Source organism: Carcharhinus amblyrhynchos, chromosome 8 (assembly GCF_965287045.1).
Source record: "Carcharhinus amblyrhynchos chromosome 8, sCarAmb.v2.hapA, whole genome shotgun sequence".
NCBI lineage: Eukaryota > Metazoa > Chordata > Chondrichthyes > Carcharhiniformes > Carcharhinidae > Carcharhinus > Carcharhinus amblyrhynchos.
Genome location: NC_137331.1, coordinates 36,376,331 through 36,394,303, shown reverse-complemented (window position 1 = coordinate 36,394,303; position 17,973 = coordinate 36,376,331). Strand labels below are relative to the sequence as shown.

General features: G+C 42.9%; 1 protein-coding gene across 6 annotated transcripts in view; it reads right to left on the bottom strand.

The window, feature by feature from the left end:
* The window catches only part of slc66a2 (solute carrier family 66 member 2), a 47,372-nt gene extending 29,686 nt beyond the window's left edge, over positions 1-17,686 (bottom strand). The window contains exons 1-4 of one of the 6 annotated variants that reach the window (XM_080193893.1): positions 11,721-11,957; positions 10,960-11,411; positions 4,262-4,395; positions 815-859 (exon numbers count right to left, since the gene is read on the bottom strand). In XM_080193893.1, the coding sequence (XP_080050019.1) occupies positions 815-859; positions 4,262-4,395; positions 10,960-11,168 (388 nt within the window). In that variant the 5' untranslated portion in view covers positions 11,169-11,411; positions 11,721-11,957. Of the gene's footprint in view, positions 1-814; positions 860-4,261; positions 4,396-10,959; positions 11,412-11,720; positions 11,975-17,639 lie in introns of those variants that run through there. The other 5 variants (XM_080193889.1, XM_080193890.1, XM_080193892.1 and 2 more) reach the window with 5 other exon arrangements.
* Positions 17,687-17,973: the final 287 nt, after the last annotated feature.

Below are 17,973 nucleotides of genomic sequence, written 5' to 3'. Positions count from 1 at the left end.
TGAATTAAAAAACAACAAAGAACTGTGCAGCACAGGAACAGGTCTTTCAGCCCACCAAGTTTATGCCGATACAATGGCTGTCTAATCTAATTTTGTTTTGTCTCTATGTGATCCACATCCCTGACTATTCATGCACCTATCCAGATGCCTCTTGAATGTTGATATAGAATCTGCTTCCACTACCTCCGCCAGCAGCCATTCCAGGCATTCACCACCTACTGTATAAAAAACCTGCCCCTGACATCTCTTTTAAACTTTCCCCCTCTCACTTTCAACCTCTGCCCATGAGTAATTGACCCTTCGACGCTGGGGAAAAAAAAGCTCCCAAATAAATAATTATAACTGCCATACGATTAAGCGTGCATATCGTACATCATAATCTTGGCCTGAAAAGCGTCCTAACTTGGTATTAATACTCAGATGCATGCAACTTAATTTAACACTACATCTTCAACACTTATCAGTTTTGGCTGAGACTGTACGGATACATATTAAAAAAAAATCACTTTGAATTAAGACCTTGGAACGCGCAAACCTTTCACATATCATTGGAAAAAGGGAATTAAATTGTGCAACTTCATGCCCAGTATTCTCTTCTCAGCATACTCAGGGCTGTGCGTGTTCAGAATGAACTAACCGCACCCTTTAAGTGCAGACACTCCCCTCTAATAAAGAGGTTGCGCGCACCAAGTCTTTCTACACAAAAGCATTCATGCATTCAACAGCAAACAAAACTAGGAAAAAAATGCAGGCTGAGGTAAATGTTACAGGGTAAATCTTGGGATGTGTACATGCTACATGGGTGTATACATACCCAGAAAGAACTTCCTAGGAGTTTTGATTTCTTCATCTTTACTGTCTATTAACACAGACCAGAAGCCAGAGAGAAGAAAAGACAAGAAGCAAGTTGATTTGATTCAACCCAGTATTTTTCAGCAACCAATGCACACTGATAAATTTACTGGGGCTCTGGGGAGGTTAATAAAGAATTCAAGCAAGTTAATAATGTTTAACCCATACTTCTATCCACCCAAGACCAGTTACAATTATCCCCCTTTAAACCTGTAATCGTCTTTCATTGCCTAACCTTTCAAATTATGTTTCCTAAGTTATGTCATTATCCGAAAATTGAGGATGAAACAATTTAAAGATAAACACAGAAAAGATTTGTAATAATCAGGATAAAAACAAATACATTAAAATTACACTTCAAATTGCTTTTTAAAAAATAGGTTAGCAAGAGCGTGTAATCTCACTGAACCTGGAAAATTAAACTCAAACTGTGGACAGCGGCCTGAATCCAGATCATTGACAGGCTAACCTAGTGTTTTTTTTAAAGTTTATTTATTTGCGTCACAAGAAGGCTTACATTAACACTGCAATGAACTTACTGTAAAATTCCCCTAGTCTCCACACTCTGGCGCCTGTACGGGTGCATTGAGGGTGAATTTAGTGTGGCCATTGCACCTAACCAGCACATCTTTCGGACTGTGGGAAGAAACTGGAGCACCAGAGGGAACTCACACAGACACAGGGGAGATGTGCAGACTCCATGCAGACAGTGACCAAAGATGGGAATCGAACCCAGGTCCCTGGCGTTGAGGCAGCTGTACTAACCACTGTGCTCTTTAGATGTCTGTGCATTTTTTGAAATCTTATGTTCTAGTTGGGATGAAGAACATGCCACATTTTTCTTGTCTCAGTAAACACCCAATGAGCATCACTCGCCCAACTCAAAGGGTAGGTGACATTCAACCTTTAATGGCCAGTGTATTCTGAGGCACTCAAGACTCTCTCCCCAAAGCTTTATCAGAGTGCTTCAACTGGTCAACGACCACAATGTGATACTGAGCCATATATAACATGACACCCTGTACTGAGCTAACTAACCACATGCACCTGAGATCAGTCATACCACAAACAGGCTTAGCAACCTCAAGTTGGGAGGAGGAAAGAGCAGAATTCACAGAAGGGGCTCTTGATCCTGATTATCATTCAGCTATACCAACATGGAAGTCCACATTTTTGCATCTGGTAAGAGCAAGATTAGACTTGGTGATGATTTTTTTATTCATTTGTGGGACATGAGTGTCACTGGCTGGACAGCATTTATTGCCCATCCATGGTTGCCCTTGGAGGGCAGCTGAGGATCAACTACATTGCTATGGTTCTGGATTCACATGTGGGCCAGACTAGGTAAGGACATTAGAGAATCAGATAGGTTCCCAGTAGTGAGAAACCATAAAGAGGCTCATCATCTAGATGCAAATAAGATATTCTTGGGTGAAGTGCTAGAGGGCACTCATTATACAGGAAAGCATACAGTGCTGGTCAGAGGCAGAATATTGTGGATAAAATGCCTATTTAATTTAGATCTCTGTACTCTCCCCTTGCAGTTTTATACCATTTTCTGTAATACACAAACACTGGTATCAAAATTGACCTGGCCCAATAAAATATGCCATACTCTGAAACAAAACTAATTTAACATGAGTCTAATTTAATTGGGCAAAGCTACTTCAATGCTGTCTCTGAATTGAGATTGACTGCACTGCACAACACACAGCTCCTCTGCCCCAACATTGTTTATGTTGCATTGTTCAAGAACTGAATTTTCAGATGTGCAATGAATAAAATTCTAATCAAGGAACTAGATTTGATGCTGCAGAACTGTACATTTACACTCCCTAACATCCTGAACAAAAATGTGCTAGAATTGTGAAGCAAAGTATGCCTGGGAAACAATTACTACCCGGTTAGGCACAGTACAATGAACATTGGTCCAAAGGGCATCTATTATTCAAAATTGCTATTACAAGTCAAATTTTACTGCTGCCCACCACTTAACGCTGCACCCCTCAAACAGGGAAAGACAAGGGTGAGTGAGACAAGGACACAAACCAAGACGAGTGATGACTTATAACCATATTCAATATAATCTTTTTAGATTGTAGGATGTATAATGCTCTCTGCTGTTAGTTTACAGTATAAACCACATCTTTTGTTTTAATTTAAAACTTACCAGGAAGTGGTGCCCTCCAGTCTGTGTTGCCAGCTTTGCAGTATTTAAAGCAACACATTTATTTATTTATTCATGTGGATGGACATGCCCTTTAACCGAGTTGCTTGCTGGGCCATTTCAGGGGGCAGTTAAGAGTCAGCCACATTGCTGTGGAACTGGAGTCACATGTAAGGTTGACAGATTTTCTTCCCAAAAGGACATTAGTGAACCAGATGGATTTTTACGACAATCAACAATGGTTTTATGGTCTTTTAATTATTGGATTCAAATTTCATCATCTGCTGTGCTGTAGTTCGAAGCCGGGTGCCTGGATTACTAGTTCATCGGCAGCTGAGAAAATAATTCCACTTTGCCACTGCCTCCCCATTGTTTAGCATCCGTTGTCAGTGTTTCCCTCCCCACGTCCAGTGCCAACATCTCACTGGAATACCTAGCTTGAGAGGCGCTGAAAAGTTGGCAAAATATTTAGCACAAGCCAAGGTAGGACTGAAATCCCTTCTATGGTTTCTTCCAAAACAAAATGGCATATAGTCAACAATACAATCAAACATGGTGGGAATAGGGGATAAGGAATGGGAATAGGGGATAAGGAATGGGAACAGGGCATAGCAGGAGGGAAAAGAATAGTTTCAATGAGCAGTGGGAAATGGAGAGAGACAAGTTTAACGACAGACCTTCTTACTTTTGCGTCCTAACCTTGAGAGTCAAGAAACGATAGCTTCGCTAGATTAAAAGACAGCGCTATCACAATAAGTATATTCAAGTTTAGATATGATATTTAGGAGTACATCTTGTACAAAGATAGGTTGTTGCAGCCCCTTAACCTACACCATTCCCTTCAAAAGTATTTCCTCCATACCATAGCACCCAATCTTAATTGAGGTTAAGTACATACAAGTGGAGGGTATTGAATGGTTACCTGAGCGTGCATAAAGAGACACTTACTAACACAGGATTGGAGTTGGGCGATTTCAAGTAAAGACTGGGTCTGTTTCCTTTCATTCAGCACCCTCACTGCAATCGTGAATACAGCAAAGTGTGACTGAATCATAGAATTAACAGCTGAGGAAAATAATTCCAGTTACTGTAATTTCTAGCACCATAAAATAAAAAAAACATAATACCTTCTGGCAATAATATTGCTTCACATCTCTATAAAATGGTTTACTTGACTGTTTATACAATTGCAATAAAACTATCTGCTGGTGTTCTGGCTACCTTTACAGCATTGGCACTAACCTGTGAAGGCACGGCGTCGTGTCGTGAGTTCATTGGCTACACGAACAGCAGTACATAACTTCAACATCACCAGCATGGTAATGATCATGATTATACTTTGTAACAAGAGTGGTGGTTCAAAGTACCTTCCAAACCTTAAAAAAAAACGTTAGATTCACACTTCAAGCTATACAAATTCTATTAAACAGTTCAAAAGAATTAACATTAATCATTAAACTGGAAATGCATATAGGGTTATATAAAATCGAGGTACAGCAACAGGTCATTTGGCCCAACTGGTCTATATCAGCAGATACACCTCTTCCAACACCTCTTGAATCCCTTCTCCCTCTTGCATGTGTCAACCTTCCCTTAAATACATCAATGGTACCTTCTTCAACCACTTCAAGTTCCACATTCACCACTATGTTAAGAGAAAAGCCTCCTAAATTCTTTCCAGGCGCTCTGGTTTCTTCCTACATTCTGAAAGAAGTGCTGGTTAGGTGCATTGACTCAAACAGGTGCCAGACTGTGGCAACTAGGGGGATTTCAGTCACTTCATTGCTGTGTTAATGTAAGCCTTACTTGTGACCAATAAATAAACTTTAAAAAACCCAGGGGCTCACCAGGAACCACTTTCCTGGTGGCTGCAATTTTCTCAATTCTTCCCCCCACCTTCCATTTCCTGATTTGCACCTATTTCTGGCATGTTATTGCTTTTGTGAAGACCTTTTCAATTCATCCACCATCTCCTTATTTTCCATTATTAATTCTCCATCATTAATTCTTTCTACAGGACCAATACTCACTTTGTTAACTATTTTCTTTTCAAATTATCTATGGAAACCCTTACTGCCTGTTTTTATATTTCTAGCTAGCTTTCTCTGATAATAAGGAAGAAAAGGTTAGATTAATCCTTTTTTATTCTTTGATTTTGTTTTAATAGTGACACAGAGTAAGAGTTGAGGAGCTGAGCGTATTGGGTGGTTTTTTCAAAGACCCAGCGCTGGTGTGATGGACCAAATGGCCTACATTTGCACTATGCGATTCTATGATTTTAACAATTCTGGTAACATCTTTGTCCGTTGTCATTGTTCCCCGCTGTTTTAATATGCTTCTTGCAATATGGAAACTAAAATTAAACTCAGTAGACCACATAACCTAACCATGTACTAGAACCAGACAGCACAACCTCAAGCTAAAGGACGATCCTTTAAAACAGAGATGAGGAGGAATTTCTTAGGTGAATCTGTGGAACTCTTTGCCGCAGAAGGCTGTGGAGGCCAGGTCATTGAGTGTCTTTAAGACAGAATTGGATAACTTCTTGATTAATAAGGGGATTGAGAAAAGGCAGGAGCCATGATTAAATGGTGGAGCAGAAATGATGGGCTGACTGGCCTAATTATTCTCCCATGTCTTATGGTCTTGTAACCATGGTTTTATATAAATTTAACACTACCTCCCTCCCAGCTTTTCTACTCTAATTGTATTGAAATGAATTTCAGTACATTGCTTGCTCTCTTTACACCCTTATCAACGTATGTTTTGACTTTCAGTAACCTCTTTTACACTAATTTATAAAGGAAGCTGATGTGTTTTGACCTAAATTTAAGCTGAACAAGGTAAAAGCATTTAATTAAAAGATGCCTGTTAATTAGATACAGGGCATGTTGGCTCCTGTATTTAATCTCACTTTCACGTGGGGTGTCGGCTAGGATACACAACTCCCTGAACACCCACTCAGCAGCTTACTCCATTAGCACTGAGGGTTCTGTCCTACTTTCTCAGGAAAATATTTCCAGCATTTTTGCTTTGTTTAATATTATATTCAAATATGCCAAAAAGTTGCACAGCAAGTTTAAAGAACATGGTACAGGGAATAGTGAGCCTTGAATTCAATTTTTTACCACAACATCATGAGAACAGATGGTGTTACAGTATAATAGTATGTGCTGAAATGACCTATTCAGCCCATACAGTCCAGAACAGTGATGATGTTCAACATAAACATCTGAGCTCAGTTTTAGAATTTGAAAGGCACGACCAACAGTGTCATAACAATTAAAATCTAGGGATGCTAAGGAGTTGAGAGATCCTGTAGGGTGAGGACTGGATCTAGGAGGTTGCAGAGATAGGGAATAGCTTTAAAAGAGTCAAATCTTAAAACTGCAGCTTAAATGGCACACAATATTATACCACTGTGTAGTCTCATCATGTATTTGATTTATTATTGTTACATGTACTGGGATACGGTGAAAAATATTATTTCTTGCATGCTATACAGTGAAAAGTGTTATTTCTTGCATACTTTAGTGGGTGGCATGATGGCACAGTGGTTAGAACATAAGAACATAAGAAATAGGAGCAGGAGTAGGCCAACTAGCCCTTCGAGCCTGCCCCACCATTCAATAAGATCATGGCTGATCTGTCATGGCTCAGTTCCACATTCCCGCCCTCTCCCCATAACCCTTAATCCCCTCTCTCATCAAAAACCCATCAACCTGCGTCTTAAAAATATTTAGCGAGGCAACCTCCACCACTTCAACGGGCAGAGAATTCCAGAGATTCACCACCCTTTGAGTGAAGAAGTTCCTCCTCAACTCTGTTCTAAACCGCCCCCCCTTTATCTTGAGGCTATGCCCCCTAATCCTACTATCCTTTCTGAGCGGGAAGAGTCTCTCCACCTCTATCCTATCCATCCCATTCATCATCTTATACGTCTCAATGAGATCTCCCCTCATTCTTCTAAACTCTAACGAGTACAAGCCTAATCTATTCAGCCTCTCCTCATAGCTCAACCCCCTCAACTCCGGCAACAGCCTAGTAAACCTCCTCTGCACTCCCTCCAAGGCCAAAATATCCTTGCGTAAGTACGGCGCCCAAAACTGCACACAGTACTCCAGCTGCGGCCTCACCAATGCCCTATACAGCCGCAGCAAGACCTCCCTACTTTTATATTCAATCCCCCTCGCGATGAAGGCCAGCATCCCATTTGCCTTCCTGACCACCTGCTGCACCTGCAAGCTGGGTTTTTGCGACTCATGCACAAGGACCCCGAGGTCCCTCTGCACCCTCTGGTTAGCACTGCTGCCTCACAGCGCCAGGGACCTGGGTTCAATTCCTGGTTTGGGTCACTGTCTGTGTGGAGTTTGCACTTTCTCCCCATGGCTATGTGGGTTTCCTCCAAGTGCTGCGGTTTCCTCCCACACCCCAAAGTTGAGCAGGTTAGGTGGATTGGCCATGCTAAATTGCCCGAGTGTCAGGGGGACTAGCCAGTGTAAATGCATGGAGTCATGAAGATAGCGTATGGGTAGGTATATGATCGGTGCAGACTCAATGGGTCGAATGGCCTCCTTCTGCACCGTAGGGATTCTATGAAATGAACTTACATTCATTCTCCATATAACCCCATGTTCGCCCTTGTGTTGTTCATCTAATTTCTTTCGAATGTTATCCAACTCAGGGGGAGATAGTAGTGCTATAACCGGACTAGTAATCCAGGGACCCAGGATAATCATCTGGGGACTTAGGTTTAAATCCCACCATGGCAGATGGTAGAATTTGAATTCAATTAAAAAAAGAATACGGAGCTAAAAATAAAGAAAAAATTTATCTATTTCCTTGTGGTAGTGAGAACCACATTCTAATCAGTTTCCCTGATGAGTAGGTTTCTCCTGAATTCCCAATTGGATTATCAGTGACTATGGTGTATGATGGCACAGTGGTTATCCCTGCTGCCTCACAGCACCAGGAACCCGGGTTTGATTCCTAGCTTGAGTCACTGTGGAGTTTGTACATTGTTCTTGTGTCTGCATGGATTTCCAGGGGCTCTGGTTTCCTCCCTCAGTCCAAAAGATGTGTAGGTTAAGTACACTGGCCATGTTAAATTCTCCCAATGTACCCACACAGGCGCCGGAGTGTGGTGACAAGGGAATTTTCACAGTAACTTGGTTGCAGTGTTAATGTAAGCCTATTTGTGACACTAATAAAAAATTTTTAAATCTTACATTTATCACCCTGTGTTTGCCCACAATTGGAAACACCTCTGCTACTTCTACCCTGTTAAACACTCCCGGAATCAGAAAGTTTTGTTCATAAAAAGCATTGTTACAAGGTCCCCTTAAGTAAATCAATAAGGCAATATGTGAAGTGATACTCTGTTCAAGCAGCCAGGAAGATCCCTGGTTGATTATTGACCTTGTTTATTTTAGGCAGGACATGAGTGGAAGTCCTACAATGGGCCTTATCAATGTAGGCTATTGATACCTCAAGAAATATAATAACATTTTTAGAGACAGGCATAGTCTGATTTTAATATCACGATTCATCAAGCTAACGTGCTTTGTGTGAATCACAGGCAGTAATTAAATATGCTTATGGAGTGCGCAATTAACTGTGTGATTGGGTACCTTAGTGTTACTGCCATAATGACTGGAATGTTACTGGCACACCCACCCCAGAATCAGGGTGGGAGAGGTTCACAGAACGGCATCTCCGCTGGCCTCGGACAGGATCTTACGAGCCTCCGGTGAGTGAGGTGGTAAAATTCCAGCAATCGTTTTAGTATCAACTCAATCAAATTAGGCCTGATCTGATTATTCTGCTTTCACATATCATGATCCATTCCTACATAATATAATTGCAATTTGCAGTAATTGCTCCAGTGTTAAATATATCCTGTTCAATGCCAGATCCTGGCATTATGATGCGTCTGTCATTAGTTCCTGTACTCTCAGTCTGGAGCTGTACTACCTGCAGAATACAGTATTTCTAATTGGCGGGGAATTTATGGGTAAAATGATGGTGTGTAATAGGCACACACAATACAAAAACAAAGCAACATGCAGTAAGGACACGATGAAAATTGCTGGATGATATGCCACCTTGCAGAAATGTGAGTTCGCCATCAACTTCCCTGTGACCGTGGAAAAATTGCTGCATGTGTGTTGTTAAAGCTAATTAAACTTGCTGCTGAAAGTTAGGGCTGCCATCTTTTGGCGTAAGAACCCTGTTAATGGGGTCACATATTTCTAGTGGTCTTTCACTAGCTAGCGGTTTATCTGCACACAGCACCTAAAGTATACCAGCATTATTAACTAATTAAATTGATTCGCTATGGATTTTGGCTGGGAGTGAAGTCAACACTAATTTCACTTCAGTATTTCAGAGTTTCCCCACCCCCCTGCGAAAGATTGCAGATCTACAGATTTCCAACCGACAACCACCATGCTTGATTGTTGCACTGTTGCCTCACAGCGCCAGGGACCCAGGTTCTATTCCGGTCTCGGGTCACTGTTTGTGTGGAGTCTGCACGGATTTCCTCTGGGTGCTCCGGTTTCTTCCGACAGTCCAAAGATTTACAGGTTAAGTAGATTGGCCATTCTAAATTCCACCTCAGTGTCAGGGGAATTAGTAGGGTAAATATGTGGGATTATGGGGATGGGGCCTGGATGGGATTGTTGTCGGTGCAGACTGAATGAGCCATATGGCCTCCATTTGCACTGCAGGGATTCTATGAAACACTATAGTAATTCCACAAATAATACACATTTTAAATTATATATATATATAATTATGTTCAATATATAGTTTTGCCATTTCGGCAGCATGTTGGCCTTTACTTTAAAATCTAACTCGCTGAAGTGCCTTGATCCAGTCATTTCTGGATCATTATTTTTTCAGCAAATTGTGACGTGAATTCACTGCCTGAGGACTCACAACAGTCTAGATTATGGGCCTCGTTGTCAGTGTCGCTAACGCAGGAAATTGGGCATCATCCTGCTCAACTTTACATTCAGCTGAAATGACATCTCACACTGCCAGTGGTACTGAGCTGATCCTGGGTACAGATGCACATAGGAGAATAAACTCAGTGATGCTCCCATGCACAAAAAATTCCGACACTCTGTCCATGCCCATGTACAAAGCGCCAACTTCAAATACGGGAAATGTACCCAACATCTATGGAACTATAACCCCAGCGCCAAAGACACCCAGACTGTGCTCAGGAAAGTTAGCCAGACCCACCTAATGAACATGAATCAGGGCCAGTCACAATCATGTCACTTGCATCAGGCATTGTCAAATGTAGATATTCTCACTTCATAGAATCACTACAGTGCAGAAGGTGGCCATTTGGCCCATCGAGCCTGTATCGACAACAATCCCACCCACTCCCTTTTCCATCATTCTTCCCCCCACGCCCCCACCCCCCCCAACCACTAATCCCTCTGGCATTAAGGGGTCAATTTAGCATGGCCAAACTAACCTGCACATCTTTGGAGTGTGGGAGAAAATCGGAGCATCAGAAGGAAACCCACACTGACACAGGGAGAATGTGCAAACTCCACATAGTCACCCAGACAGTCACCCGAGGCTGGAATTGAACCCGGGTCCCTGGCGTTGTGAGGCAGCAGTGCTAACCACTGTGCCACCGTGCCACCCTTCCAAGATATCATCTCTCCCCAACCAACAATACAATGTCTCTTGACCAGCTTTTCTTATTTTCTATCTTAAACACAACTATTTCTCAATTCATAACACTATTGGGTTGGTTGAACCTCCCCAGTGCAATCCAGAGTTCTTTGGTGACTGCTGCCGCAGGGGTCAAAACCGGCAGTTCCAAAAGTACTCAGGTGTTCCGCTCAGTTAATGAGAGAGTGCGGGACGGTCTGCCCAGTTGGGTGCTGGGCACAAAGTTGTAAGTTAAGCAGACTCACCAAAACAATATCCTCAGTATATTGGCCACGAGCAGTACCAGACAGACGTGGATGGAGAAACCTTCTGCGTTCTGCGTGCGTTGGATGTCCCTGTACTGAGGGATGTAGGGCACCACTCCGCCAAACACCATTGCCCCCGCTGCTATCCAAGAGGCCAGCTTGCTGACAGGCAAGGCAAACTGCTTCAGGGAGCTCAGACCCTCTTCCATTGTGGGTATCCAACCCCTTGCCACCACCACCACCAACCCCCTCCCCCAAAACACAGAAAGGTTTGGCCTTCCTCCAGTCAGCCAAGTGGCAGTCAATTTTCAGCCGTCCAGTGCATCACTGGGCTCAAGGTGCTGGGGGCTGCTTGGAGCCGCTGTGTAATTGTGGGCTGCAGAAATCGACACGTCCTGAGTTGCTGTGCTCTGCGAAACATCCGGATTTCCTCAATGCCACGCCGGCAACTGCTTGAGATGAAAAAAAACAGAAATATTTAATGTTGGAAGTGCAGTGCACTGTAAAATAATGATCCCCTTTTAATGAACCCCGCCGCGAAGAAACTTATCTAAATGGATTGATTGCAAAATGCGACGTGTGTGCACCAAAAAAAGTTAGACCGAGTTACAAAAAAGTGTCATGTATGAATAGCACGGAGATTTATTTTTAAAAAGAACTACCCCGCCCTTTTTTAAAACTTATCCCACCTCGAGGGGGAAAAAGGGTAAAGCTAAATAGAAACTTGTTATAAAATGATTTCAAAGTGTGTGCGCACATACAAAAGTTAGACCACGTTACAAGACGTGTCAGTTCACTTCAATCTGGAGCCGCAGCCCTATTTCCGCATCTGAGCCAGAGAAATTATTTGCGAAGTTAATTTACGACCACCTCCTCCCCCCATATCTTAAAAATCAACGTTTGCCATAAAGTATGTAGGCTTCAAGATAAGATTGTGGCAGGAAATGATTAAGTCCTAATACTGCGTGCAGCACTTCCCACCCTTCCTGCTATGTGCAATGATTTGTCCTTATCTTTCACTGAAGCACACGATTAAAGCATTGCAACTTCCCAGCCGACACTCACCAGTCAAGATGGGCAGCATTTGATAAGATGGCTGAGACTGCGTGTAAAAGGGCGCGTCGATTTAAAAGGAGTCACTTTATTTCCCTCACACATCTAGTGAAATACCACCCTCAGCAAGGGCCAATATCAGAAATCAAAGCACCACTGCTACCCTTTGGTTTGATACTTGACTGCCATGATGTGGAGATGCCAGCATTGGACTGCAGTAAACAGAGTAAGAAGTCTCATCACACCAGGTTAAATCCAACAGGTTTATTTGGTAGCAAATGCCACTAGCTTTCAGAGCACTGCTCCTTTGTCAGGTGAGTGGTCTCCCACTCAGTTGAAAAAGGAGCAGTGCTTGGAAAGCTAGTGGCGTTTGCCACCAAATAAACCTGTTGGACTTTAACCTGCTGTTGTGAGGCTTCGATAGCCATACCATGCCTTGCCAATGCCAACTCAAAAGTTGACGATTCTGGGGTGGAGAAACAAGGGAAGCTGGAGATTCACTCCCCAGTGGCTAAATCCATCTCAATTGGGGTGGCAGTAGGGGTAAGTCCACAGGCACTCAATGAAAGAAGGAATTATAAGGAGAAGAGGGAGATACAAAGCGAGATAAATATAGCAACCCTCAAAACAAATCTTGTACGTCCACAGGTTTACTCATTTCCAACACAACGTTCTGCTTCTGTAGTTTTATAAAGAAAATATTTATCATTTCAATGCTCTGTACATATTTTCTCGAAGGATGGACAACAAACGTTGGCCTATCAACGCCCACATCCCATGAAAATATTTTTTAAAAATCTGCTTTAAGGCAAACAAAACAGACATACAAATAGATCGATTGTAACAGTTTACACAGGGAACTAGGTTTTGATTTAATGACTAATTCTTCTCACAATCAAAACTGTGGCCAATGGTTTAAATGAACTGATAACTGTAACCTCTGATGCTTCCTTTCTTGGTTAAGAGCACTCTGTAAAAGGAATGAGGAGGGCCAAAGTGTTGCATAAATGCTATTCAGGAGTCTAAAGTTTATTTATTAGTGTCACAAGTAGGCTGACATTAACACTGCAATGACTTTACTGTAAAAATCCCTCGTTGCCACACTCGGATGCCTGTTCAGGTACACTGAGGGGGAATTTAGCATGGCCAATGCACCTAACCAGCATGTCTTTCAGACTTTGGGAAGAAACCCACACAGGCATGGGGAGAATGTGTAGACTTGCACAGACAGTGACCCAAGCCGGGAATAGAACCTGGGTTCCTGGTGCTATGAGGCAGCAGTGCTAACCACTGTGCCACCAAGCCTAAAAAGCAGAGTGTCAAGACAAAGTAATTGAGGCAAGTGAGTTTAGCAATGCTAATCAATTTTTATTCTAGTACTTTTGTTTTCTTGAAGGCAGCAGAATACCCAAGTTTGAATTATTGAATCCAACCCTCGTATGCTAGTGGTAGAACTTCGACTCACTTTTAATAATTGTTAATCCAAAACCTCAAAATTGCATACATCGCCAGAATCATTATGGTTCAGTCATGATTAGCTACTTTCCCATGATCGTTCCCACTTGCATCTCAAAAGTTATACACCTTTAGCAAAAGCTTTTCTGTTCCTTGTGTGTACTTGCTTTGTTGCACACTTTGCCACCGAAATGTTTCACATCAGCCATGTCTGACAAATACTATTGGATGTCCCATGCAAAGCAAACAGTAGTTTGGAAGAGCTTTGTGCAATCCACAATGTACTTTAGTGCATCCAAAATCCTGCTGTGCTTATCTGAAATCAGACCCAGTCCCTGTTTCCTTGTCTCCCTTGTGCTCACTGGCCTATGTTGGCTCCCTGTCTGGCAAGGCTGCTAATGTAAAATGCTCATCCTTGTGTTTTAAGTCACACAAGGTTTAGTCCCTCTATTTCTCTCTCTAATCTCAGCCCTGCAACTCCAAGATCTTGATGTTCCTCCAATCCTGGCCTCCAGTGCATTGACAATTTTTTATCATTATTACAGGAAGTTGTGCCTTCAACTGCCTGGGTCTTAATTCTGGAATTCCCTCCCTGAAACCTTCCGACTTGTTACCTCTTTCTCCTTGAAGCTGTTCCTAAGAATCACCCCTTTGACTGAGCTTACCCTACCTTAATATCTCATGTGACTCGCTATCAAATTTGGTTTGATAATGCTCCTGTTAAGTCCTGGGGTATTGTACAACAGCAGAGGGAGGTGGTGGTGTGGTGGCAATATCACTGGACCAGCAATCTGGAGGCCTAAGCTAATGCTCTGGAGACATGGGTCCAAATCTCACTATGGCAGTTGAATTTGAATTCAATTAATAAATCTGGAATTTAATATAAAGCTGGTCTCAGTAATGGTGACCATGAAACTATCATGGATAAGACTTTAAAACCCATCTGGCTCACTCATGCCGCTTAGAGTGATTTAGCTTACATGTGTTTGCTCTTAATTGCCCTTAGCTAGTTCTAGGGCAATCAGAGATGGGCAACAAATTCAGGCCTTGCCAGCAACACTCACATTCTGTGAATAGGGAAACTAGTAGCCAGCATAATTAAGGACCCCATGCGCCCTGGACATTCTCTCTTCCACCTTTTCCCATCTGGAAAAAGATACAAAAGTCTGAAGACACGTACCAACCGACTCAAGAACAGCGTCTTCCCTGCTGCCATCAGACTGTTGAATGAACCTACCTCACATTAATTTGATCTTTCTCTACATCCTGGCTATGACTGTAACTCTACATTCTGCACCCTCTCCTTTCCTTCTCTATATACGGTATGCTTTGTTTGTGTAGCGCACAAGAAACAATACTTTTCACTGTATACTAATACATGTGACACTAATAAATCAAATCAAAAAATCATTGGTGTACCTACACAACACGGACTGCAATGGTATTGCAACTAGGGAAGGGCTGGCTGAGCCAGCAACACCCACACCCAATAAAGAAATAAAGAACATAAATGTAAGTTGTTATTGTGAGTGTATTTTCCTTTGTAATGATTTTAGTGAAAAGACTGCTTTGTTTTCAGAGGGGAAAATATTCTCCTTCATTCATTCCTTGGGTGGCACGGTGGCAAAACTGTTGCCTCACAGCGCCACGAACCCCGGTTAAATTCCTGACTCAGGTCACCGTGTGGAGTTTGCACATTCTTCCTGTGTCTGTGTGGGTTTCCTCCAGGTGCTCCAGTTTCCTCCCACAATCCAAAGATATGCAGGGTAGGCGCATTAGCCCTGTTCAATTGTCCCTCAGTGTCCCGGGATGCATAAGTTAGAGGAATTAGCAGGGTAAATATGCGGGGTTACGGGGATAGGGTCCGGGTGGGATTGTTGTCAGTGCAGACTTGATGGGCTGAATGGCCTCCTTCTGCACTACAGGGATTCTATGAATATAAACAAAAATACTGGATGTAATTTGCTGACACAGAGGTATGAAAACTCAGCTTTAAATGTTGTTGATGATCACTCTCATAACCCCATAGATGTTTTATTAAGGTAATGTTATAATTGTTCTACTGTTCTGCTTTTCAAATGCAGCTGTCTTCACTTCAAGGCCATGAGGTGTAACTGCAGTGCCTCGCTGGCTCAGATGAAGGCCAACTGATCTCAGACAGGAGTGTAAGTCAGTTAATAATTAAACAAAGATATAATTTTTTTAAGTGAATTTGAAAGCAATCAGAAGTTATTTCCGACTGGCAAAATAAAGTTTCTCTCCCTGTCCTACACTTCCACTTTACCCGAAGGCCCAACCTCCTTCCTCCTCTGCCCTGCTCAACAGAAAATGTTCCCCCTCAGTCTTCGACTGTTCACCAACACATCCCAGGATCCACGCTCCCAACACCCGGGGATGAATTTCCAATGGCCTGTGGCACTGGGACTGGAGGTACAGAGGCCAAAAATGAGAGAAATGTCAGAGTCGCGGAGCCTCCACTGTGAAAATATGCTGCAAACATTGACAGTGCCAGTTAGCACTGGGTGGAGGGCTTTCCCTCTGTTCAGTGAGGGTTCTAATCCTCCTGCTCTCTCATTTATTCGATCAGTGACCAGTGACTGGGGATCGAGGCTTCCTTATGTTTCCATACATATTGCAGCTACCCTCACCTCTGACAGCCTGTGGGCATATCAATTTGTCTGTGCCAGAGGACATCTTGCTCCCTCTCTAAATGCAAGAGACTTTCTGCCATGATTAACCAGATGGGGCTCCTGCAGGTGGCCATTCACTTCACCCTCTGTGTTCTGCTGCTGGAATTTGTGGGTCCGTAACCCACATTTCATTCTGGTGGAGTGAATTGGGACCCCAGAGTGAAAATGCAGCCAGCAGTTTCCTCCAGCCCCCTCCTCTGTCCCTACCTCCATCCACCTACATTTCTCCATCCCCTCCCCCAAACTTCCATTCCAGGATCCTGCCCACTCTTTATCCATCTGCCTTGCACCTTCTCATTTCTCCTCTACCAATTTCTTCCTCCCTCTCCCCCTCCTTCCTCACACACCCTTCCTCCCTCTCCCTTCTGTCTATCCTTCTATCTCTTCTTGATTCCTTTTCCTCCTTTTTCCTCTCTCACCTCTCCCACTTTCTCTCCCTCCCCCTCTGTCCCCTTCCCCCATTCCCCCTCTCCCCCTCTGTCCCCTTCCCCCATTCCCCCTCTCCCCCTCCCCCCATTCCCTCTCTCCCCTTCCCTCATTGCCTCCCCCCCCCCATCCTCCTTCTCACCCTCACCATTTCCATTATTGGTCACATACATTCTTCTTTTCCCACCTCTCTCTCTCACCCTTTCCCTTCTCTCCATCTCAATTTCTCTCACTCACAATCATCCTTTTCCCTTTCTATTTCTCTCTCTAAATTGATCTATTTCTCTCTTTCTATTTATCTATTGACCACTCACTCTTTTTCTATTTCTATTTATCTACCTTTCTCTTGCACTCAGCCCTTCCCCCTCCCTATCTCTCTGCTTCTCTCCATATCTATTTCACTCTATTTTTTGTATATCTGTTTCTCCATCTGACTCTCTATTTTTCACCCTCCCTATTTCTTTGTCTCTCTCTCTTATTTTTCTATATCTATTTGTCAATTTCTCTGTCAATTTCTTCTCTCTCTCACACACACACGCTACTTCTCCACTCTATTTCTCCCCATCATTCCCTCTCTCTCTCTCTTTTTAACTCTGTTTGTTTCTCTCGCTCTTGATTTCCCTCTCTCTTTCTCTCAACATGTCTCTTTTTTTTCTCTCTATCACTATTTCTATCTGTTTCTCTCACTCTCTATCTCTCTCTCTCACTCTATTTCTCTCTGTCTATTTCTATCTTTTCTCTCACTCTCTATTTCTCTATCTCTCTCTATCACTATCTTTCTATCACTTTATCTCTCTGCCCCTCTCTTACTCTCTATTTATGTCCCACACTCTCCCGCTCTCTATTTCTCTCTCACACTCTCTATGTATTTATTTCTCACTCACTTTCTCTATCTCGCTCTCACACACTCAGTCTCTCTCACTCACACTCTATTCCTCTCTCTCACACTCACTCTCTCCATCACTCTCCCTCTCCCGCTATCACTCTATCTCTATCTCACTCTCTCTCTATCTATCTATCACGCTATCTCTCTATTTCCCTCTCTCTCACACTCACCCTTTCCCATTTCCGCTCCTTCAATGGACACCAGGCCGGCCCTCCTTCTGCGCATGCTCCTCTGGCCCGGCACTGGTACCGCTGGGTCCTATCGCCCTCAGCGAGCGGTGCGTGACACCCAACAGAACAGAGACAGGGTGGGTTGGCTCTGCATGTCAGCCTTACAGGCATCTCCCAAGATAAATCAGCCTATAACAATATATAAAAAAGTCTAAAACAAATGAAAAGAGTTTATAACATACTTTTCTCCCTTCAATCAAATAATTTAAATTGAGAGAAAATTTATTCATTAGTGTCACAAGTAGGCCTACGTTAACACTGCAATGAAGTTACT